This window comes from Myxine glutinosa, chromosome 3 (genome assembly GCF_964187855.1).
Source record: "Myxine glutinosa chromosome 3, kmMyxGlut1.1, whole genome shotgun sequence".
NCBI lineage: Eukaryota > Metazoa > Chordata > Myxini > Myxiniformes > Myxinidae > Myxine > Myxine glutinosa.
The window spans coordinates 81,511,441-81,536,440 of NC_136263.1; the positions used below are offsets into that span (position 1 = coordinate 81,511,441).

A 25,000-nucleotide genomic window follows, 5' to 3' on the forward strand; every position below is an offset into this window, starting at 1 on the left:
GGCTGGGGTAATTTTGCAATTAAAAGCTGAGCTGAATTATAGTAGTCAATCTTCTATGGCCGCAAGTAAAAGCCGAATTGTAGTAGTAAATTCATTCAAAAAGAACCCGAGCAACGCCGGGTACGTTCGGCTCGTGTGTGTGTATATATATATATATATATATATATATATATATATATATATATATATATATATACACTGTGCACACCACCGGTCAAAAGTTTTAGAACACCTCAATTTTTCCAATTTTTATTGAAATTTACGCAGTTTAATGTCCAGTGAATAACTTGAAATGGTACAATGGTAAGCAGTAAACTGCTCGAGGTTAAAAAAAATTTAGGTTAGCAAAAACAGGAAAATAATGTAAATTGCACAGTTATATTGTAAAAAAAAAAAAGGCCTTCTTCAGGGAACAAGTAATGGATTAACAACTTACAGCTGTTCTGCAGCAATGTAAGTAAATTAAGCCTTGAAAGTTGATGCAATCAATTCCTACAGGTGTCCCAACCTCTGCTGATTACTTGATTACAAACCCCCTGTCTGTATAAAAGCAGTATTGGAACAGACTGTTATTACACCCTCTGAAGCATTATTTGGACAAAATTGCACTCCAGGAAGTAGTATATTGGAACCTGGAGGAAACTCTGACAGGAAGAGGTCTGGCAGACCCAAAGACCACAACAGAATCAGAAGACAAGTTTCTGAGAGTCAACAGCTTGCGTGATAGGCTTCTCACAGGACAACAGCTTCAAGCACAGCTTAACACTGGTCGAAGTAAGCAAGTCTCAGTTTCAACTGTGAAGAGAAGACTTCGAGCTGCAGGTTTGACAGGTTGAGTGGCAGTAAGAAAACCATTGCTAAGATGGGAAAATAAGAAAAAAAGGCTTGCCTGGGCCATGAAGCATCGCCAGTGGACTACTGAAGACTGGAAGAAGGTCTTGTGGACCGATGAATCAAAATTTGAAATATTTGGTTCATCAAGCAGGGTTTTTGTACGTCGTCGAGTCGGCGAAAGGAATTGTTCCTCATTGTGTGACACCAACTGTCAAACATGGAGGAGGAAGGGTGATGGTCTGGGGCTCTTTGGCTGGATCCAGAGTCGGCGACTTGCACAGAGTGACTGGAATCCTGAACCAAAAGGGCTACCACAGCATGTTGCAGCACCATGCAATACCCTCTGGTATACGCCTAGTTGGTCAGGGGTTCATCCTACAGCAAGATAATGACCCTAAACACACCTCCAGGCTATGTCACAACTACCTTCGAGGAAAAGAACAAGATGGTAGGCTTCAAATCATGGAATGGCCAGCACAGTCTCCACACCTAAACCCCATCGAGCTGGTTTTGGATGAACTGGACAGAAGGGTGAAAGCAAAGCAACCGACAAGTGCAACACATTTGTGGGAACTTCTGCAACAGTGTTGGGAAGAACTTCCCGAGCAATATTTGATTTCCATTATAGAAAGAATGCCACGAGTGTGTTCGGCGGTTATATTTGCAAAAGGTGGCTACTTTGCCGAGTCAAAAATTTAGATTAAATTTTGTTAACCCTTTGAGCATGGATGACGTCCAGTGTCGCAACGCGCGAAAAAGTTTTGTGTACGGATGACGTTACTACACGTCATCGACTATACCTATAAATAGATCGTCAGTATGTGGTTGCATTCTCGTTATGCCAAATTAATCCCGTACCGGGGGTATTTTTATCAAAAAAAATCCCGCACTCAAAGGGTTAAACAAAATGATTCTATGATTTCTTTTTTATCTGCAATTGTTTATTTGTTCTTTGTTTAATTTCAGAGTTCATTGAGACATTAAACTGCGTAAATTTCAATAAAAACTGGAAAAATTGAGGTGTTCTAAAACTTTTGACTGGTAGTGTATGTGTGTGTGTGTGTGTGTGTGTGTGTGTGTGTGTGTGTGTGTGTGTGTGTGTGTGTGTGTGTGTGTGTGTGTGTGTGTGTGTGTGTGTGTGCACGCGCACACACTCCATTACAAGCCATAGACCACGTGTTTAAAATAAAAATGTGCAGGTAGTTTGATCTGTGTAACCTGTTATGGGACTGACAAGTCCCATAAAGATCCGTGTTAAGCCCCGTGTCTTAATGGACACAATATTCTCTATAGGTGATTCTGTCTTGAATCTATGAGGCTGTTTGTCTGTCCATGGGTGTGGCTTCAAAAACAAATATCCACCATTTTGTTTCCTCGCAAAGCTTTGAGGCTGACATAGTTTTAGACTCGGTTTCAAAAAACGGGAAGAAAATTCGATGAAAGTTACCGTTTATAGATGAAAATGCATTTTCAAAGGCCTGTAACATAAAGTCCATTGAGACTCCCTTACGGCTTTATCTCGACTCTAATTCACCATCTGATTTCATTTTTCACAGTCGCTAACATGGTTTTAGACTCGGTTGCAAAAAACGGGAAGAAAATTCAATGAAAGTTAATGCATCACCGCCCAAATAACACACACGGGAATTTGCCAAGAGATATTTCTTCGTTCTTATTTTATAAGTTATCATCATCATTCATCATTATTATACAGAAGTAAAGGGAATCATGTTTAAACTTGCATTCATTCCATCGATGGGGTTTGTATATGTCCCACTACTTGATATAAATTGAACATAATTTATTGTGAGGCGTGCATGTTTGTTGGGAAATCAGGGTAACCTTAGATGAGAGAAGGACCAATGTTTGTCCAACCTGCTCTTAAATAATTGAAGTGCACATACACTTTAAATACGTTTATTTGAAATCTTTAATTAAAAAGACTAGCAACGGTACCCGCCCTACGGGCGGGGCTTCAATTGGGAGGCCCAGATGAAAAGGCTAAATATTAGAAATTGAAGGCTTTTTTTATTTTAAACGATTTATATAAACATCCGTTAAATCTCGATCAGTGCAGCCGTGCAGCGATCGGTGCAGCCGTTTGTGCAGCACCCGGGAAAATAATGTCATGCAGGAGCAAGTATCAGCAGGATGTGGCAGTGTGGGAGTACACGTTTCTGATTCTCCTTCATGCTGAAGTATCCCACCATTTCTCCAAGCATTCCGCTCTTCAGATCCGCCATGAGAGATTTAAGCTTGATTTTGAAGACGCATGCAGTTAGTCCTCCCGATGTCGTATGTACTCCCGATACGTGTTTCCTTCATTGTAAAAACTTCCAAATCAACAGTTAAAAGGATTTTGAGCCGATAGCTGTTACGGCTTTGGCAAGATCGATGGAGACAGTGATCTGTTAGCATTTCACCGCCCAAATAGCTATGTGGAATTCTTTCATGTGGAGATTAAACTAATCGTGTTCACAATCGCTATGTCGTATGTACTCCCGATACGTCTTTCCTTCAGTTGAAATTTGTTAGAATTCTCTCAAGCAGGGATTCAACCTGTGTCCTTATAAAAGGTCTTTGTCCGAGGTCACCAAGTTCGATCGGTGCAGCCGTGCAGCGATCAGTGCAGCCGTTTGTGCGCACCCGGGAAAACAACATCGTCACAATGAGAACAATGAACGTTATGCGAACGCGAATGTTATGCGTGAATCCAAACCTGAGAATGCTGAAGACTAAAGCTGAAATTGAGAAAACTAAATAGCCTATTTTACTCCTAGAGATCCCAGGATTATCCACCCAAAATATCGTTGAGATCGGTTCAGCAGTTTTTACGGTACCTTCAAACAGACAGACAGACAGACGGATGGACATTTGGTGAATTATAGTAAGATGTCATTTTGTTTGCTGTAACGAAAAGAGTAATTTTGGTTTTCGCTGGACTATGCACCGCCCATAGCTTTTTTCCCAGGGACTTTTCCATTTGACTTGTATTGTTTATATCGTCGGAATGTTTCATTCTTTAGACGTGGTCACAATGAAAATTTGCAATTATTAGGTACGCGGCACATTGGGAGAGCGGCGGAGCTTCGTTTTCCAAAGGCCGGTGCCGAACCTGCAGATGAGGTTGAGGTGTTCATGTTGTAACACATTGAATCTGGTTCGCTACTGTAGTTTGTGATGCTGTGCAGTCACGTGTTGCGGACGTTGTTTTGTCAGGTTATTGGTGCGAGTTGCTGTCGACGTCAGAATATGCTCCATATGTGTCGCGTGGATCCGAGCTGTCTTTAGCTCAAGGTTACGTAATGTGGGGCATGTGGGTGGTCATTCCTGTTTCATTATGTCAGCGCTGTCTCAATGAGTTGCATGAGGGTCATTTGTAACTGCCATTTTCAAAATGAATAAAATAATGAGGGAACAGAACGAGACCACCAATGAACATCGTGATCCTCTCCCCCGTGTGTGACCCACTCCCCTATGTGTGACCCACTCCCCACTGCCCCGTGTGTGACCCACTCGCCCTGTGTGACACACTCCCCCCTGTGTGACACACTCCCCCATGTGTGACACACTCCCCCATGTGTGACACACTCCCCCGTGTGTGACACACTCCCCCGTGTGTGACACACTCCCCCGTGTGTGACCCACTCCCCCGTGTGTGACCCACTCCCCCGTGTGTGACACACTCCCCCTGTGTGACACACTCCCCCTGTGTGACACACTCCCCCTGTGTGACACACTCCCCCATGTGTGACACACTCCCCCGTGTTTGACCCACTCCCCTGTGGGTGATCCACTCCCCGGTGCCGTGTGCGTGATGTGGGAGGGATGGGGGTGAGGACAGAGAGGATTTGAGCCCTTGAAGTCACATTTTACATTAGGTGTCATGAGACATTTCAAACTGCATTTCCCATGTGCAAGCACGTGCATTCACTTGTTATCAGAAGTAAATACATTGTGTGGATAACATCATTTGTGGATCTTATAAATTGCCAGTCACCATTTTGTAAAACGGAATGTGCAGCATCTAAATGAAGATGTCCAAATGTCACACACGTCCATGCCTGTGGGAATCCCACGGGTGCCCCCACTAGTTATTAATATTGAGCTAAATTCAACAAACGGACAATTCATGTACTGATATGAAAAAGATGTCTGATTTGATGAAAATTACACTGATTAGTATTAAAGAAGAGAATATTTCAAATAGTGCATTTCATTTTTGTTTCTTTATTTTGTCCTTTCTTCCTTGTTTTGATAACCTCTTTACACCTTGTAGGTAGTGAGATCTCTCTCTCTGTCTCTCTGTCTCTCTCTGTCTCTCTCTCTGTCTCTCTTTGTCTCTCTCTGTCTCTCTCTCTCTCCTTCATCATTGGCACCAAAAGGATGTCGACATAGATTGCTGGAATGCAATATTCCATACGGATTTTAAAAGGCATCTCTCGATGCAACAGTTGTCCACTCTAGGCTCGTTCACAGCACCCGTTGATGGCAGTGGGGTGAGGGGCAGACCAGCCTTGCTATGTTTCTACTGCCTCTCAGACCATATAACGACCTATCCAATGCACCTCTCTGGACAGCCCCTGGAAGAGTTGTAATCTCTGTAACTCCTTCAGTATCTATCTGCCATAACCTTACATGGGAGATACCTATCATCAAATTACCACGAAGGGCCAGTCGCCATCTGAGTATTCTCACGAGGGCTAAGGCATTGCTGAGCTGTACTAACCTCATTATGGATTACGAGGCTTTTATGCGGAGCTCCATGAACTACGCCTCCCTACTCTGGGCTGATGCTCCTATACTTCTCACCACACTCCCCTTCAGGCAGTAAAAAATCAAGCTTTCCACACCATTGGAATCTTAAGACAAGAGCCAGATTCACAAGGACTGTCACTCTCCCACTAGTGGCATGTTGGTGTGCTTTATATTTTATATACATGTGCACCTGGCCTCTCCTACGTTCGGCCTCTCCTACGCCCAGCCTCTCCTTTGCCAGCCTCTCCTACGCTTGGCCTCTCTTATGTCCAGCCTCTCCTATGCCAGCCTCTCCTACGCCTGGCTTCTCCTCTGCCTGGCCTCTCCTACGCCCAGCCTCCACAAGGCACTCTATTTCACACACGTTCAACAAGACACCCTCTACTGACCGTCTTCCCAAAGTCACATTCAAGGTAGTTGCCCATCTGCATTCACTCATCCCCTTGTTCTCCCAATTGTGAGATAGTCTCGATGTGTCCACTGTCTTATTGTCCTCACTTTGGTGTTTCTTATGCACTACCCATCTCACCCTAATGTGCTTATTTTAGCAAGAGAGGAAAAAGATGGATTGTGGAGGAAAGTGCAGTTGGTTAAAGGGAATGAAATGCTTCTGGTACTCCAGAGAAAAAAATAAAAGAAAAAATAACAAGGGATGAAATGTAAACTCCTTTGTTCCACACTTCTCCAATCTATAGAACCGCCTTCCAGAGGCCATGCTTTCCCACTCGTCCCTCCAAGGCTGCAAGCAGGTGTGCACCGTCATCTCCTGCCATCCTCCATCCTTACCCATGATCTTTATTACCCCCATTAACCCTTCCTAACCCAACCATCTCACTTAGTGATTTCAGAGTTTCTTCCCACCCTCTTCTACCCCTCTCTCTCTCTTTTCCTTCCTTTCCTATTTGTTTATTCCTTTGCTGGTTGTGCTCAATTGTTGCCCTGCTACCCTGCTCGTTTTTCCATGAGCCTTCCTCTCATGGAGGAAAAGAAAGGAGTGAAATGAGTAGCAAGCCTACATTGTGGACACATGAACAGAGGGTTACAGGAAGAATGTATGAATTACTGTGGTGTGAGGGAGGGGTGAAGGGCTGAATAAGTAACAGCAACAGAGGCAATCCTAACAGGCCACCAACATGGCTGCAATTAAAGGGCAACATAATTATTTGTGGAAGATGCCAATGATGGTGACAGCTTCGATTCCACCGCATGCAAGAGAGAAAGACGCGAAGTTGATACACTAGTCCATAAGGGTAAGTTGTGTTGTATTGAGGTTCAGACAAAGGCCTCGTAGACCATGACATGACAAGATTTTCCAGGATAGCTGGTCTGCAGCTGGTTTTGGAGGGCAGATTTGATATACAGTAAAAGCTTTCCACCAAAGCTCCCTTCAGACTGTGTATCCTCTGCCATACCTCAGTAAAGATTCAATGTTGATACTTATCTGGTCTACCAAGTATAGGCGACTTTGTTGATGGTGCGAACCAGACCTCTGTTGGACTTTTAGAACTCCTCCAGCATTTGATCAAGTAAATAGGTATTTGGGTTTGTAATATGACCCTTGTTGAGAGCTGACAATGGGACTGGCCTGCATCGAATGTCTCTGGCCAAATTCTGGTTCTTTCAAGTTCAAGGTCTGCTGTGAATTTGTTGCTGGGATAGGCAGCCTTGTGGAATTTCATAGAATCATCTGCAAAGAGGAAAAGAGGGATTTGTTATTGTGGGCACCGGATGTCATTAATGTTTTTGAGGAACGAAACTGAATACAACCAATGCTGCCTTGGGTACATCTTCCTCCTCTAGGAGAGGAGAGGGGATTAGAGGAAATACCATAATTACATACCTGAAGGAAGTTGTCGAGCCAGGAATGAAATTTGTATCTTATGCCACAGGCAGAAAGCTTTGTGAGCAGAGCAGGGCCAAACAGTGTGGAAGGCCATTGATATGTTAAGAGACGGGACTCCGATGTCATGTTTATAAGATACCATTGGTGAGAGAGAAGTAGATGGATAACCAATGTTGAGTTACTGGGACAGAATCCAAACTGATGATCAGAGATTAGGACATTGAAGAGGATGATAAACATGATGTCTGCTGCAATGATACATTCCATCACATGACTATCCTTGTAATTTGAAGGTTTACTCGCCTGGAGTTGGGTGTATCTGTCTTTGCACCTTTCATGAGTCTGGGAGTGACAATGGCACAGTCTTCCAAGCTGATTTAGAGCTGGGTTAAGGAGAAGGATAATAACTATAACAAAATGATTTATTCAATTTCATGTATGACGCCATGTAGAATTTCACCTGAATTACATTAAAGAAAATTAAACAGAAATATTGATCATTTTGATAAATAAAAAACATTTTGAATACACCATCATAAAACATATTATAAGGAAATGCAATTTGGATAATATTGTTGCGAATATGGAATTTGGCCTCCATATCCGCTTGTAAATATTCCCCTATTTTCTCCAATACTCCCCAACTTTCCCCAATCCCCCATTCCCTAGTCCCATTGCATGTAAATAACAATCAGTAGAGCCGACCTTCCCCTTATTCCCCCATTAAATGTCGTGCCCAGGTCCACCGCACCACACGTAGACAACTTTCGGACATCTTCCTAGTTATTCTTAATCTATGTCAGTTAAGGCCTCGTTTCCATTAATTATGACTCTTCGTTGCACCAGAATGTGATTATATGGCACCAGTAGTGAGTTTAGGACCTTCCCATACCTCCTCCCATCTTCTTCCCCAAACAACAACAACAACAACAACTACAGCTACAACAACAATAACAACAACTACAACAACAATTACAACAACAACAGAAGAGATGGCGGCGGAGCGGGGGAGGATGCGTCCTCACACCGGCTCGATTAGCTCCAGACCATGCGCTCCACGGGGTTACCCCGAAGGGGCTGGCTGTCAGCTCCTCGTCAGGGGCGGAGCCAGTAACCCCCCCCCGCACGCACCCAATGAGAAGCAACGTGCCGATTCCACGAGGCGGAGCTAACGAGCCGAGGGCGTGTCACTCCCCGCCGGATATACGCAGCCGCTTGCCGGACGTGAGGAGAGATGCGCCCCCAGCTTGAGACGACAAGACGCCACCTCGAGCGCTGAGAGACCTCCTGCATCTGTTGGGCCGCGCCATCCTGTCCCTGAGCACAAGGTGCACCTTGTGCTGGCCATCGAATACCCGCTTTCCTTGTCATCAATCCCCGTGTGAGTCAGTTTTTGTCCTGTTTCTCTGTGGTCTGTCGGGAATAATATAAGGTTGTGTCTAAGTGCCTGTCTTCCTATGATGTACCTCTCGTCCCTGTAATCTGACCTTCCGCACGAATATAACCTCCTCCGGAGGTCTTGAGAACTGAACCCCTGGTGTCGTATTGTGTCATTATAACCCAGCCGGGTGTCTTCTCTTTCCTATTGAGCCAGCGTAGCGCGGCTTCGTCGACGTTCGAGTACAATCGGGTAATTTGTGCGGACACGGCGGCCATTCCGCTCGGCCCACCTTAACATCAAAGTCGTGTCTGTAACAATTGGTGTCGGGAGTGAGATTCGAGGCCCGACCAAATTTTGAAAAAAAAAAACGAATAGAGGAAAAAAAAAAAAAATTTTGGTCAAAATTTGGAGCGGCCGAAATTTGTATTTGTTTTACGAAACTCGAATTTTGCAAGTCGCGCTATGGCGGATAAAGACAGCTGGGGTCCGGTAGGGGAGAGTGAAGCAGGGTCGATCCAGGACCAAAATGAGGGACAGGAGGAGAGCGAAGCAGTGAGGGCGGCAGGTTCGCAAAATAGCGCCGTCACGCACGAAGAAGCGGGCGCGCAAAATGGCGCCTCGCTGATCACCGCGCCAGCGACCGTGGCAGCGCCACCGGTGGATTTGAACTTGTTTTTCATACAAATGAAGGCCCTTATGGCCCAGAATAGGGAGGAAATGAGGGCTCAGAGTGAGCAAATGAGGGCTCAGAGTGAGCGATTGGAGGGCCAATTGGGGGTAATGGGAAACCAAATGGGGGTAATGGGAAACGAAATGGGGGTAATGAGGGACGAAGCGAGGGGTACCAGTGAGGGATTAGACAATAATTTTAAGGGATTAGACATGAAATTTGGGAAATTAGACGATAGATTAGGGGAAATACAGGAGGGGTTAACGGGGGTAGAAAACAGAATGGCCGCTCAAGAGAATCAAATGGAAGGGATGCAAAAAGGGTTAGAGGGGTTAGAAAACACCATGGAAGGCAAATTGAGGGACATGAGGGACCAAGCGGAAAGGGAAGTTAACCAAATGGGGCAGCAGATAGAGGGGGTCAGAATGGGGGTAGAAGCCAAACTGGATGCTCACAGGGAGGAAATGGAGCAGATGAGGGTGGCATCTGGGCAGGAGATGCAAGTGATGGGAGAGGAGATCAGAAGAGGAGTGAGTGAGGAGGTCGGAGGAGTGCGCGAGGAGGTGAGGCACTGTGAGGAGCACATGGAAAAGGAGGTGAGAAAGGGGACTGTAAAGTTACAAGGGGGCATAGAGGACCTGACGCAGGAGGTGGAGCAGCTGACGGTGGGACAGACGGAGTTAGTGGAGCAGGTTCAAAGGAACACTGCGGTATTAGGAGGTTTAAAGGCGACACAGAAAGAACTAAAAGATGACTTGGTAGCGACGAAGAGGGAATGTCAGATGGTACGTGAGGGACTGACAACGAGGTTGGACGAGGTGATAGAGGTAATGGAGACGAAGGACCGGCAGGTGAGGACGCACATGGAAACGGTCAAGGTAGCCTTGGAGGACGAGCTTGAGGAGACGTACCGGGGAATAAAAGAGGTGAGGCACAAATTAGAAGAAGTGGAAGAAGGGGTGAGCGAAATTAAGAAGCGACGGAGAGGGGATAACAAAGAGATAAAAGAGGAGATAAAAGAATTGGTCCAAAGTCTGTGTTTGGATCGTGATGTGCTCATTAACCGGATGAGGGATTCGCAGGTGATGGAGGAGAAGCGAAGAGGAAGAGGACCCGGTGTAAGTGGTGACCAATATGGTCGTGCGTATGATGCGCCAGGGGATTTAAGAAGCTTGGGGGTCGAGATGGACCCGGGTGTTCGTGAGAGGCCGTTGGTGAAGTGTGCGACAGGTCTGGTGTGCGAAAAAGGAGGTGTGCAAGAAAGTCCGACTCTGGGGTGTGTGAGGAAAAAGTGCGTGCCAAGGAGTGAGTGTGCTGGCGAGAGTGAGTCGGTCGTAGCGCGTGTGCGAGGGAGCACATGGAAGCGTGGTGTGGTGAGTGTTACAGAGGGTGTGACGGGAGAGTGTGCGCAGGAGTGTGCGCGAGAAAGGTGTGTGACGGACAGGTGCATGAGGAAAGAGTGCGCTGTCAGAAGTAAGGAAGAGTGTCCACCTGTGGTGAGTGTTACAGAGGGTGTAACGGGAGAGTGTGCGCGAGAAAGGTGTGTGACGGACAGGTGCATGGAGAAAGAGTGTGCTGTCAAGAGTAAGGGTGAGTGCGTTGTCACGAGTGGAGGTGAAAGTAGTGAGAGTGACAAGGAGCGTGAGTTGGTTGTGACAGGTGAGCGAGGATGTACACCTGGGATGGAAGGATGCACACCTGGAATGGTAGAGCGTGAGTGGGAATGCACGCTGGAGTTGGTGGTGAGGCACGTGGATGGGTGTGCGAATGAGGGCACACCTGTGATTGTCACAGAGGAGGTGACCGAGGAGGGGGCGCGAAGAGGTGTATTGGTGAGGTGTGCTACCAACGAGTGTGTGCCAAAGTGTTCGGTGGTCAGGTGTGTGACCAAGGCGGTGAGTGGAATGGGTGTACCTGGGTTTGTAAGGAACGGTACGAGGGGCATGGAAACGGCTGGATGTGTGAGCAAGGAACGGGCTGCGGGGTGTAAGCGTCCAGGTGAAGCATCGACGTTAGACGGGATAGAGTTTAGAACGACTTATAGTCGAATCGGGCCCTCGGTGCGTGCTGGGCCTCGCTTTGAACGGCCGCGTCCAGGCTCCACTAGGCGGAGCTGGCAGCCCGATAGGAAGGGTCGTTATGGCGACCACGTTTTGTTGAGACGTGCCGGCAGGTCGAGATCGGGACATTGGATGGCTCCACGCCGAGGTGATGCGTGGGATCTCGGCCCGGGTACGCCCCCGTCCCTGCCCCGAATGCCGGACGCATCCAGCCGCAGGCACAAAACAACCAGCATCCATTGCTTGGCTTTACGAAGCCGGGCTTTGGACAGGGATTGGCGCACCGAGAGGTATTAGTGAGTAGACTGGGTGATGAGGTTAGTGTTTTGGCCCCGAAATTAGAAAAAGGCGAAATTTGATGATTGGCAAAGGATTGGCAGAGTGATGATTGGTAATGGTACAGTGATTGGCAGATGATTGGCAAATTTTTAATTTGTTGAAATTTGATGTGCGAAATCGGTAGTGAGAGACCCCCGATGTGGTGGGATGGCAAATCCACCATCCTTCCCATGGGGGGGCAAAGGAGCAATAGCTTATGGGGTGTATGGCAGTGAAAACTAGCCCGGGAGGGTTAGGATATGGTGTGTAGGGATCTAGAGAAGATGACCTTAGGTAACGTTAAGGTTAGTTAGTGACTGATACCTGTAGTGGGGACGCAGGTAGATTAGTGTGGATGATAATGACGTGGGAGCGCAATAGTTTAAAGGGACGACTGGGAAGCGCGAGTTTCAGAAGGGAGTAGTTAGCTGAGATGATGCTGTGTGTGTGAGGATTGAACAAGTGTGATTGCACAGGTGTGCAACTGGACAGGTGTGTGGAGCAGTGTATGAGTAGTGAGTGTGTGGATCAGCGCGAATGCGCTTGGGGAGAGAAGGGTGCAGGTGGCACCAGGTGTGAGAGCACAGGTGTGCAGGTACAGGTGTGTGGAGAGAGTTGGAGTAAGTGGTACGGAGTGGTGTGCATGGTGCGAAGGTGTGGATGGGGGAAGAGTGGACCCCTTTCACGAGCACCCGGGGCGGGTAGTGTAAGTGTTAGGTAGAGGGTGCAGGTAAATTGTGGTTGGATATTGGCATTTGTGGTGCGGTTGCAGAATGGTGTTGTGAATGGGTGCATTAGTGTTGTGGAAATGGCTGGGCGTGTAGCCTGTTAGTGTGTGTAGTTGGTTGGGCACTCCACCACTGTGAGGATGTCGGCCAGGTGAGGCCGCAGGTGGGCTCTGGGAGCCGGTAGTTGTGAGTGGGTGCCTGAGGATCCCGGGTGTGGATCGGGCAGCCCAGTGCCAGAGAGGGCACGGAGTGGGGAGAGAGCCAGAGGGCCTTCCCCTGGTAGTTAGGTTAGGGTAAGGAGCAGGTAAGCTCGGAGGCAACTGCAGTGGTGGAGGTGTGCAGGTGGGTAGACCCACTGGGAGAGGTACACGTCGCAGCCCAGAAATTGTACGAGGGCACCGGGAGATGAATCGGGGGAGTGAGACCCCAAATTGAAGAGCACCACAGTTTGGCCAATGGGAATTGGTTTTTAGAACCCATAGCGTAAGAGGGCCAATGGTTTGGCCGGAGAAAGACCCCGGGTAGTGTAAAGTTGTTAAAGTCATTTAGGAGATAGTTAGGATTGATGAACCTGTCGCACCATACGCAGCCACTTGCCTGTGGTGATGATGATGACTCCACACCTGTGTTTTCTTTGTTTTGTGCAGGAAATGAAATTGCTGTGGATTTGTGAGACGCATCACGACGTGGATGAGACATTGGGGTGATTCCATCTCTCCCTCCCTAGGAGGGACTGATGATGAATTGGTAATGGCAAATTTTGATGTTGAGTTGAAAATGGCAAATTTTGATGAGAGTTGAAAATGGCAAATTTGATTGGTTAGGAGGGAGAGAAGACGAATTTGGTTTATGGGAGGAACGGGGAAGACAGTAGGGATGTTTGTCGATTTGTAAAGTAGATGTTTAGGGGTAGTGTTGTGTTTTGTGGATACAGTAAGGGGTAAGGGAGGGGCCATGTAGGTTACCTGGTGGGGGGGGGCGTACGATAGGAACGTACCTGTCTCACCTGGTTCCCATGTGCCCCCAGTGTGCATCATCTTGTATTGCGTGCACTTTTGCGCCCTTACCACCTTACTCACTTGTTTCTTCTTTTGTCTCCCACCTCCGAGGATCTGGCTTTGGGGTGGAGAGAGAGGAGAGAGAGGTGCTGGCTACGCAGTTGTGGGCCTGCACTTTCGCTGTTGGCTGCCTGGATCGATACACCATATGGACCGCAATGTTTGTGGCCACCCACAATGGACCGCAGCTCTTTTGCGGCCAAGCACCACCCGTGGAAGGACCTATGGGTCAACGTGGCACCTATGCCATAAAGGTGAACCACTGTTAATTAACACCAAGTGCACCACAAGAAGAGCAAGAGACACCTGCAGGGTTAGGGGTTGTCGAATTTATTTTTATTCCAATGAACAATGGTGACTGCACCGATTGGTGGTGGGGTGGTGCTTTTGATGCTGGGAAAGGGTGCTCTGCACGTTATTAAAGGCCGTCGGCCACAGAGCACTCGTGGGTTGGTGTATCGATGCTGGCAAGCGCGCTCTCTCTATGCATAACATCTGCATGTGTCCCTCCAAAAACAGGTCCTGGATCGTAGTGTAAATAGCAGCGTAGTCGTGTAAATAATGCTCCCTACCAGCTGTATGTGTAGTTTGAGAATTCTTTCCGGATTCGGTTATCCTGTGGGTGTGTTTCTGTGAGGAGAAGGGTGCAACGTCGCAGGGGGACATATTTACTCATTTGTGAATATCTGTAAAACTGTCGCACTCAGGGTAGAGTTAATAGTAGAGGGAACTACATTGCGTGCCACACTAAAGTAGGTAAAAATTTATCGGGTCGGGACGCCCCGAGGGTAGAGAAGGGTGCAATGTTGCGAATATGGAATTTGGCCTCCATATCCGCTTGTAAATATTCCCCTATTTTCTCCAATACTCCCCAACTTTCCCCAATCCCCCATTCCCTAGTCCCATTGCATGTAAATAACAATCAGTAGAGCCGACCTTCCCCTTATTCCCCCATTAAATGTCGTGCCCAGGTCCACCGCACCACACGTAGACAACTTTCGGACATCTTCCTAGTTATTCTTAATCTATGTCAGTTAAGGCCTCGTTTCCATTAATTATGACTCTTCGTTGCACCAGAATGTGATTATATGGCACCAGTAGTGAGTTTAGGACCTTCCCATACCTCCTCCCATCTTCTTCCCCAAACAACAACAACAACAACAACTACAGCTACAACAACAATAACAACAACTACAACAACAATTACAACAACAACAGAAGAGATGGCGGCGGAGCGGGGGAGGATGCGTCCTCACACCGGCTCGATTAGCTCCAGACCATGCGCTCCACGGGGTTACCCCGAAGGGGCTGGCTGTCAGCTCCTCGTCAGGGGCGGAGCCAGTAACCCCCCCCGCACGCACCCAATGAGAAGCAACGTGCCGATTCCACGAGGCGGAGCTAACGAGCCGAGGGCGTGTCACTCCCCGCCGGATATACGCAGCCGCTTGCCGGACGTGAGGAGAGATGCGCCCCCAGCTTGAGACGACAAGACGCCACCTCGAGCGCTGAGAGACCTCCTGCATCTGTTGGGCCGCGCCATCCTGTCCCTGAGCACAAGGTGCACCTTGTGCTGGCCATCGAATACCCGCTTTCCTTGTCATCAATCCCCGTGTGAGTCAGTTTTTGTCCTGTTTCTCTGTGGTCTGTCGGGAATAATATAAGGTTGTGTCTAAGTGCCTGTCTTCCTATGATGTACCTCTCGTCCCTGTAATCTGACCTTCCGCACGAATATAACCTCCTCCGGAGGTCTTGAGAACTGAACCCCTGGTGTCGTATTGTGTCATTATAACCCAGCCGGGTGTCTTCTCTTTCCTATTGAGCCAGCGTAGCGCGGCTTCGTCGACGTTCGAGTACAATCGGGTAATTTGTGCGGACACGGCGGCCATTCCGCTCGGCCCACCTTAACATCAAAGTCGTGTCTGTAACAATATATTTATAATAATGTGGCACCCATGGGAACCCACGGGCATAGACATCTATGACATTTGGACATCTTGAGTTAGATGCTGCACAAAGTTTTACAAAATGGGTTATGCCAAATAATCAGATCCAGAAATGATATAATCTACACAATTTGTTTACTTCACATAACATGTGAATACATGCCATGCACATGGGAAATACAGTTAGTAATGTGTAATTACACGTAATGTAAAATATGACTTCAAGACCTCAAATCTCCCCCAACACCCCTCTCATCACGCACACAGCACAGGGGTGAGGTTCTCACACAGGGGAGGGGAGGAGGAGGAGAAGGACGGGGAGGAGGAGGAGGAGAAGAAGGAGGGGCAGGGGAGAAGGGAGAGAGGGGGGGAGAATGACACTTCTACCATGACTTACTGTAAGAGGATTGACTTGATTGACTTGAGAGGGAATGGGGGGAGAACCCACCTTGACTGACTTACTTCTGTTGTTCATTTCTAAACTTGAAAGCATTGAATACAATTCCCTTTACATTTTAAAATTGACTAAAACAAAACGTTATTAATAAATATTGTATTCCATAGTTGGTCGACATATACAATTTATTATGTACAATTTTTTTTGAAGTATTGTTTAATTATATAGTTGAAAAAGAGTTAACTCACCTTAAATAAACTCTTTATATATACCCTGGGAATATGAAAAAATATAAATACTGCACATCACTGCTCAATCCCTAACTTCAGTTTTCAGTCGCTGTACGTTTACAAAGTAATAATAAATTACTAATTCCCTAGCAGGGAACCCTACTCTCCCTCATCTTCCCTCCTCTCCTCTCCATCCACGCTCTCCTTCCCTTCCTCCCTGTCCCGTCCCCCCCCAACAAGCCCCCCTCACCCTCTCTCTCTCCCATCACTCCTCTCCCCCTTTCTCCTTTCCCCCTTCCTCTCCCCTCCTCCATCCTCTCCTCCTGCTCCTCCTCCCCACCCCATCATCCACCCCCCCCTCTTTCCCCGTTCTTGCAGCATGTCCGACAAGGTACATTCAAAATGGATATTAGAATGCATTTTTGCCAATAAAACGACAATATTTATCTGATTTTCCTACCTTTTGCTTCAACTGAGTCTTAAACCAACTTAACGACCATGAAAAATGAAATCAGATGGTGAATTAGAGTCGAGATAAAGCTGTGAGGGATTCTGAATGGACTTTATGTTACAGGCCTTAATTTCACTTAAAATGCATTTTTGTCTAAAAACCCTATCTTTAGTCCAATTTTCTTCCCATTCTTTGCAACCGTGTCTAAAACTATCTTAACAACTATGAAAAATGAAATCGGATATCAAATTAGAGTTTAGATAAAGCCATGAAAGAGTCAAAGCATAAGCCTTATAAAATAAACTTTTGAGGCCTCTGAGCTATGCGGAGCAAACAAAATGGTGGTGATTTGATTTTGAAGCCCCACCCTGATTGGATGGACAGACGGACAGACAGACAGGAGGAGAGTATTGTAGTGTAGATTGGAGTTAAATAATTAAAGAACAACAATAAATAGCCTGGTGTTGGCTTAACGGTTAAGATGGCTGGCTTGAGATCTTCGGGTTTTGAGTAGAAGCCCCTGTCGAGACGTTAAATGACACCAGGTGGGTTGACTCAGCTTGTCATCCTTCTGAGGTCGGCAAAATGGTTACCTGGTAATGGGGGGCATTGCATCAGCGGCACGAGAAAATGATGCAGCCAGCAGCCATAGACTGCATATGAACCGCCACCACCACTAATAAATTTTCCCGAAACAACACAAGAATATGAAAAATATATCAACAATAAATAAAATTTAATAAAACGAAGGGATCAAATGGTGAAAGAAGAATAACAGGAGGGAAAAAAAGGAAGAATGATGAAACTATAAAGTAACAGCAGAAAAGAAACTCACAAACTTCTTCTTTTTCTTTTTTCTTTTTTTTTGTATACAAGATCGAGGCTCGTGTAAGAGCTAGAAAAGACAAGGTCTTTCATTTGCAAGATTGTATACAAGATCAAGATCAAGATATTTTGTATACAAGATCTTTCATTTGCAGCACAAGGATTTGTTTTATAATGAAACTCTGGGACTTTGGAGTTGGGGTCTTTCTGGAGTTATCGGTGCGGCAAAATTGTACAAATTGATTGGTAGCTTTATCTTACTATAATTCACCAAAATGTCCGTCCGTCTGTCTGTCTGTCTGTTCGAAGGTACCGTAAAAACTGCTGAACCGATCTCAACGATATTTTGGGTGGATAATCCTGGGATCTCCAGGAGTAAAATAGGCTATTTAGTTTTCCCAATTTCAGCTTTAGTCTCCAGCATTCTCAGGTTTGGACGCCCGCATAACATTCGCGTTCGCATAACGTTCATTGTTCTCATTGTGACGATGTTGTTTTCCCGGGTGCCGCACAAACGGCTGCACCGATCACTGCACAGCTGCACCGGTCGAACTCGGTGACCCCGGACAAAGACCTTTTATAATCACATGGGTTGAATCCCTGCTTGAGAGAATTCCATCCCCCTCGCCCCCTCGCCGCCATCACGGCCATCTCTCCAACTTACAATCCCACGAGATATGCGGAAAGGACGACCCAAAACCAATATAAACATCATTAAACATCATTCATATATAAACATCATTAAAAGTAAATAATGACCTCGGCCAAAGTTCAAACGACATTTAATCTCCACATGAGAGAATTCCACATCACTACAGTCACGTGAAAAAGTAAGTACACCCCATGTAAAGTTCACGAACGCTCTGATATGCATTGTTAGCTGTGAGACTTTATATAGACAGGTGTGTGCCTTTCCAAATCAAGTCCAATCAATTGAATTTACCACAGGTAATCAATATATATATATATATATATACAGTCACGTGGAAAAGTAAGTACACCCCATGTAAAGTTTTGACTTTTTCAACATATTTCAACATACAGCTATTTGATCTTCATTTCAACAATATTGACAGATAAAGGTGATATAACATAACAAATATCATGAAACATTTACATTTTGTAGTCCATTGTATCTATCTATAATTCCAGTAATCTCTGTTTGTACGTTTGTACGTTTGTTTGTCTGTGACCGCTGTTTCTCGACAACCACGGGTCCGATATACTTTAAACTTGCCAGGTATATTGCTGGGGACCCGAGGATGTGCCTTTTCAAGGTTTGAAATTAATCGGACAAGTACTTACCGAGCTATGGCGATTTAGCCGTTCGCCGTTCGCTTTGGCGTTGCGAATGGACCAAACCATTGCATGTAAATAGAGGGGGGGGGTTCTGTGGTCGTTGCGAATGGACCAAACCATTCATGTAAATAGAGGGGGGGGGGGTTCTGTGGTCGTTACTGCCACGTGGTTTCAAAGTTTTTTTTTGTTGTTGTTTGCACGCATGTTTTTTTGCACCCACGTACGGGCACGCCCTAGGATGTTTACACACACACACCCCTACACAAATTTTTTTTTTTTTTTTTTTTTGGCAAGGAACGGGCACCCACGTACGGGCACGTCCTAGCTTATATATAGTACGGGCATGCCCTAGTAATTTCAATAACCATAAATGCAAATTTCGCATGTGGAAAAAGTAAGTACACCCCTACATTTATCACGACTTCAAATACCTAAAATTAATATCGGGTGCACCAGCTCAGGTGCAAATGATTAGAACATCGTTGGAGAGGATCTTGGAGGAACCTGTCTTATTTAAACCTCAGGCATTTAGTTTGGTTTGCTCTTTGTTGTTGAAGTGTGCGGCGTCACCATGCCTAGATCAAAAGAGCTCTCTGAGGCCTTCAGAAAGAAGGTTATAGATGCCTACGAGTCTGGGAAGGGTTTACAAAGATCTCCAAACAATTTGAAATCAATCATTCAACTGTCCGGAAGATCATCTACAAGTAGAGAAGATTCCAAACAACTGCCAACTTGTTCAGGCCAGGCCGCCCCAGGAAGTCCATCCCGGAAGCAGACCTCAAGATGCTGAAAGAAGTCTCAAAGAACCCCAGAATGTCATCACAGGACCTACATGTAGCTCTTGCCACTGTTGAGGTCAAAGTGCACGAGTCTACCATTAGAAAGAGGCTGCAGAAATTTTATCTACATGGGAGGTGTGCCAGGAGGAAACCTTTGCTGTCCAGAAAGAACATCAGGGCAAGACCAAAGTTTGCCAATGAACACCGAGGCAAAGACCAGCACTTCTGGAACAATGTGCTCTGGACAGATGAGTCAAAGGTAGAGCTATTTGGCCACAGTACCAGAAGACATGTTTGGCGAAAACCAAAGACAGCATTTGACCACAAGAACCTGATACCAACTGTAAAGCATGGTGGTGGAAATATTATGGTTTGGGGCAGCTTTGCTGCATCAGGGCCTGGGCAGCTCACCATCATATAATCCACTATGAATTCTTCATTGTACCAGAGGGTGCTTGAGGATAATGTGAGGCCATCTGTTGGAAAGTTGAAGCTCAACCGAAGGTGGACCTTGTAACATGACAATGACCCTAAAAATACCAGTAAACCCACCAAGGAATGTCTGAAAAGAAAGAAATGGAGGGTTCTGGAATGGCCAAGTCAAAGCCCGGATCTAAATTCTATCGAGATGTTGTGGGGGGATTTGAAACGAGCTGTGCATGCAAGAAACCCCTCAAACATCGCACAGCTGAAATAATTCTGCATGGAGGAGTGGGCAAAAATTTCTCCCAGTCGATGCCAGAGACTGGTAGACAGTTATGAGAAACGCCTACTTGAGGTTGTTTCTGCCAAAGGGGGCAATACCACCTATTAGAGCCAAGGGTGTACTTACTTTTTCCACAGCCGAAATTTGCATTTATGTTTATTTAAATTATACAATGGACTACAAAATGTAAATGTTTCATGATATTTGTTATATTATATTGAAGTGTGGTGCTGCGCACACAACTTGCTTGCCAAAGAGGTAGGCCGCAACGCGTTTGTTAAAACCAAAAGAGTCTTTATTGTCAAAGCTCGAACTGCAGCACTGAGCGGGCTCGAGCTTAGAGCCCGCATATATGTGCCGAGGCCACGCCTAGTCCTCGGGCGTGGCCGCTCGGTCGAAGGGTGGGGCATGTGCCATCGGTCCCCACCTGGGCGCTCGCGCCACCTTCTGGTGCGTGGAATTATTGCCCCATGTGTCCGCCACACGCGCCCCCCCAGAATTCCCGCGCACCTGAAGGGTGAGTTTGCGGGGAAGCCAGATGACCCGGCCGAAACGCCCCCTGGTGATGGGTGCAGGGCTGGGGGGCAGTGGGCGGGTGGGGCTGAGGGGTGCCGGGGGTCCGACCGCCGGGGGGCGGCCTCGACGCGGAGGCTGAGCTGCTGGCGGGGGTGCCGGGGGTCCGACTGCCGGGGGGCGGACTCGATGTGGAGGCAGCGCTGCCGGCGGGGAGTAGTCCGGATCGAGGTGGGCCGGCTTGAGGCGGTCCACGGAAATGCCATCCGGGGCACCGCCGATGTCGACCGTGAAAAACTTGTCACCGGTCTCCAGCACGCGGAAGGGCCCATCGTACGGGGGCCGTAGCGGTGCCCGGTGGGCGTCATGCCGGATGAACACGTACTTTGCCGTGCGAAGCTCCGGGGCGACGTGGGAAGGCGGGCAACCGTGGTGTGCCATTGGCACTGGGGCGAACCTCCGGGCGGTCTCCTGAATGGCGGAGCGCTGTTGCGCGGGGCATGTGCCATCGGTCCCCGCCTGGGCGCTCGCGCCACCTTCTGGTGTGCGGAATTATTGCCCCATGTGTCCGCCACAATATCACCTTTATCTGTCAATATTGTTGAAATGAAGATCAAATAGCTGTATGTTGAAATATGTTGAAAAAGTCAAAATTTACATGGGGTGTACTTACTTTTTCACGTGACTGTATTTGGGCGGTGCATACGCTAATAGATCACTGTCTCCATCGATCTTGCCAAGGCCGTAACACCTATCGGCTCAAAATCATTTTAACTGTTGATTTGGTAGTTTTTACAATGAAGGAAACACATATCAGGAGTACATCGGGAGGACTAACTGCACGCATCTTCAGTATCAAGCTTAAATCTGTCATGGCGGATCTGAAGAGCGGAATGCTTGGAGAAGTGGTGGGCTACTTCGGTATGAAGGGGGATCAGAAACATGGACTCCCACACTGCCACATCCTGCTGATACTTGCTCCCGCATGACGTTATTTTCCTGGGTGCCGCACAAACGGCTGCACCGATCGAGATTTAATGGATGCTTATATGAATCGTTTAAAAGGAAAACAGCCTTCAATTTCTGATATTTAGCCTTTTCATTTGGGGCTCCCAATTGATGCCCCACCCGCAGGGCGGGTATCGTTGCTAGTTACTATTATTTTCCATTAACACAATGTAGACTGACTTTGTGCATTCTTCGAAACCATGGAGTGAGTACTGAAATAAAACTTGCTGGCACATTGCATATCTGCATCTCAATACAATGTGAACTAGAGCGGCACTCAGTAAAGAGCATACCTCCGCCTGGTTGGCTATATCACTCAATAGTAAAGAATCACTTAAAAAATTCTACTAGTTGGATCCGGATCCGGATCTTCACCAAAATTGAATCGATTCTTCCTTGTCAGACACCGAACCGGTCCAACAAGTTTCGTCCAAATCCATCCATAACTTTTTAAGATATCCTGCTATGTATCGGTTTTGGCCCTATCTCCCAATGCTGAAGAATCACTTTAAAAATTCTACTAGCCAGATCCGATTCCGGATATTCACCAAAATCTAATCACTTAGTCGTTGTCACACACGCTACATCTCCACCAAATTTCGTCCGAATCTGTCCACAACTTTTTGAGATATTTCGTTCACAAACAGACAAACAAACAGACAGACAGACAGACAGGGGTGAAAACATATCCTCCATCCACCTTTGGTGGCGGAGGTAATGGAGAGCACGTTTTAAAACTTTTTAAATGCGGGCAGGTGTTGTTTATTAGGTTAAAAAAACCGAATTTCACCAAAATACCTCCATCTTCACCAAAATTATGGAGAAAAAATAGTGAGCAAGTCTTGGGTCGGTAAACCATGACATTTCAAGATAGCAACATGTGGAGTTTCCAAATCGTACATTTTAAACATTTTCCACTTGAGATAAAGAAAATAAAAAGACAGAAGTGAAAGTATCAGAGCAGGATTTGTGAGCACGAGGATTGCTGACATCTCTTGCCTTTTCTTACTTTGCTCAATTATACTTCCTCCTACAATTCCTTTTTACTTCTCCCCCCACCCAGCTCCATTTTATGCCTTGCCCTCCAATAAAAAATAGTCTCAAGCAACAAATCTGAGTTCCAGATTTATTTTTTCAACCATCTTCTTCCAGTAACAGTAAGGAATGTATTCTTTTGTCTCATCCTGTTGTTGTTCTATTCAAAAGCAAGATGGTGATTGTGTTTGGCAATGGGAAATTATGGTAGCGATTTGATTTGGGAATTGGAGCATGTTCCTGCAGTATGTTGACCCGAGGTCACATGACCTCCTTTTCAGTTTTGAGTCTTTTATTCGCAGACCACAGGGCATTGTTGTTTACCTTCGACCATGCAGGTGATGCTCATTGGGGACTCTGGCGTGGGCAAAACCTGCTTCCTCATGAGATTCAAGGATGGCGCTTTCCTTGCGGGCAACTACATTGCTACAGTCGGCATTGACTTTAAGGTCCTGTCCTGGTAATCATTGTCTTTGCCCCTCTCCCCCTACATTTAAACTCTAAATCTGTGCTGTCAAAGTCTGGTGTTGATGTAATATTTTGCAATTCCATATGTGACTATTGGCCTGTATTTGTGATTGTTGCTACAAGATGGGCTGACAGGATGGCCTTGAGGTGCACACACTCACCTCCAGCCTGGGTTTAAATCCCGACTCGGCTATAAACTCTCATCCTGGTGTTTCACAGGTTGATTCATCAATGTGTGTGCCGCCCCTCGGATGGACTTTAAACGGGGGTCCCACCTGCCAGCATTCGTTTGTGGATGTAAAACAATCCCATGGTGTCCTTCGTGGGGAGTAGGAGAGCTTTTGCCGGCACCATGGCCAAATTCCAAATTCCTACCCCAACCAGGAGAAGGAATTACATTAGTGACACATCTGCGCCCTCAGCCAATGATGCTACCCCACAGCTTTGTGCTGCTTACGAACAACGAATAATTTGTACTACAATAAACCCTTTTCTGAGCCAATGTTGCACATTCCTTTGCTTTCCAAAACATCATTGCCACTCATGGAATATTCATGAGCATTCATGTAGGAATCTGTTTGGTGAAAACGGTTGCTGCCCTGTATCATCAGCTCCAGCACATTTGCTGTGGGCAATGAGCTCTTCTAACCTCAAGCACAATTTAAGCTCCATTATAGTTTCTACTACAAGTCATTGTGGTGTTGTTGCATTGCTGGATGCATTTCTAACAGTGTGCATTGTGTCCGCATTCTTACATTGCAGAATAAAATTGTGCTGGTGGATGACACAAAAGTGAGGCTACAGGTACGTTTATGGAATGTGTAACTTTACCATTAAAAAAGAGAATCTACCTTTGCAATGTCTATGGTAAGCACTTCCTTTCATCCTGCGTGATTGCCCTATCAGGGTGTTCACAGATGACGTATGCCGCATCAAAAAAAAAATTCTTTTATTTTTTTTGTGTACAAGATCGAGGCTCGTGTAAGAGCTAACATCAATCACAAAAAAACCCAACAAACGGACACACAAAACATACAATAAAGAGACAAGATGGGGAGAGAGAGGGAAGCACACAAATACAACAGCAGAGAACAGGGACAACGGGAGATCTGTGGGAGGGAGAGGGCTTGGGGGGAGGAGGCTTTGGAAGGCGGGGGAGCGGGGGGGGGTGTGGGAGAGGTATAAAACACATGGACACTGCTAGAACTTCCAGGAAAGAAGTTGGTATTTCAAAAAAAAGTGGATCTGGGGTGAATTAACGGGGGTAGAAGAGATCAAGGTTTTGGATGGGGGAAGACAAGAATTATTATTTTTTTTTTTTTGTATACTGAATCGAGGCTCGTGAAAGAGCTAAGATGGTGGTGAACAGCTGTTTTAAAGACCTGGAGGGAGGAGTGGGATTGAAGAGAGTGAAGGAGTTTGTTCCAGGGACGGGAGAAAAGAGGAATGAAGGAATGAAGGTGAGCAGAGTCTTGATTTTGGCTGGAAACGTTATCTGAGTGGCTTTTTTGTACATTGGCAACTGGCAACTTTTGGCTCTGAAATTTGGCATCTCCTGATGCTATTGGCTATCTTACCTGAAAATTAACTTGCAACTGTTGCCGTCGCAACATCATATGTAAGAAGATGGAGATGTTCACTATTTTACCAAATATCATGGAACACTTTCTGGTTGTGAAAATCGCCCACACACTGA

General features: G+C 46.4%; 1 protein-coding gene across 2 annotated transcripts in view; it reads left to right on the forward strand.

The window, feature by feature from the left end:
- LOC137423414 (ras-related protein Rab-37) overlaps positions 1 to 25,000 on the forward strand; it is a 42,178-nt gene that overhangs the window by 4,003 nt on the left and 13,175 nt on the right. The window contains exons 1-3 of one of the 2 annotated variants that reach the window (XM_068110556.2): positions 3,893 to 4,131; positions 23,175 to 23,285; positions 24,067 to 24,108. In XM_068110556.2, the coding sequence (XP_067966657.2) occupies positions 23,178 to 23,285; positions 24,067 to 24,108 (150 nt within the window). In that variant the 5' untranslated portion in view covers positions 3,893 to 4,131; positions 23,175 to 23,177. Of the gene's footprint in view, positions 1 to 3,892; positions 4,132 to 23,174; positions 23,286 to 24,066; positions 24,109 to 25,000 lie in introns of those variants that run through there. The other variant, XM_068110555.2, reaches the window with a different exon arrangement.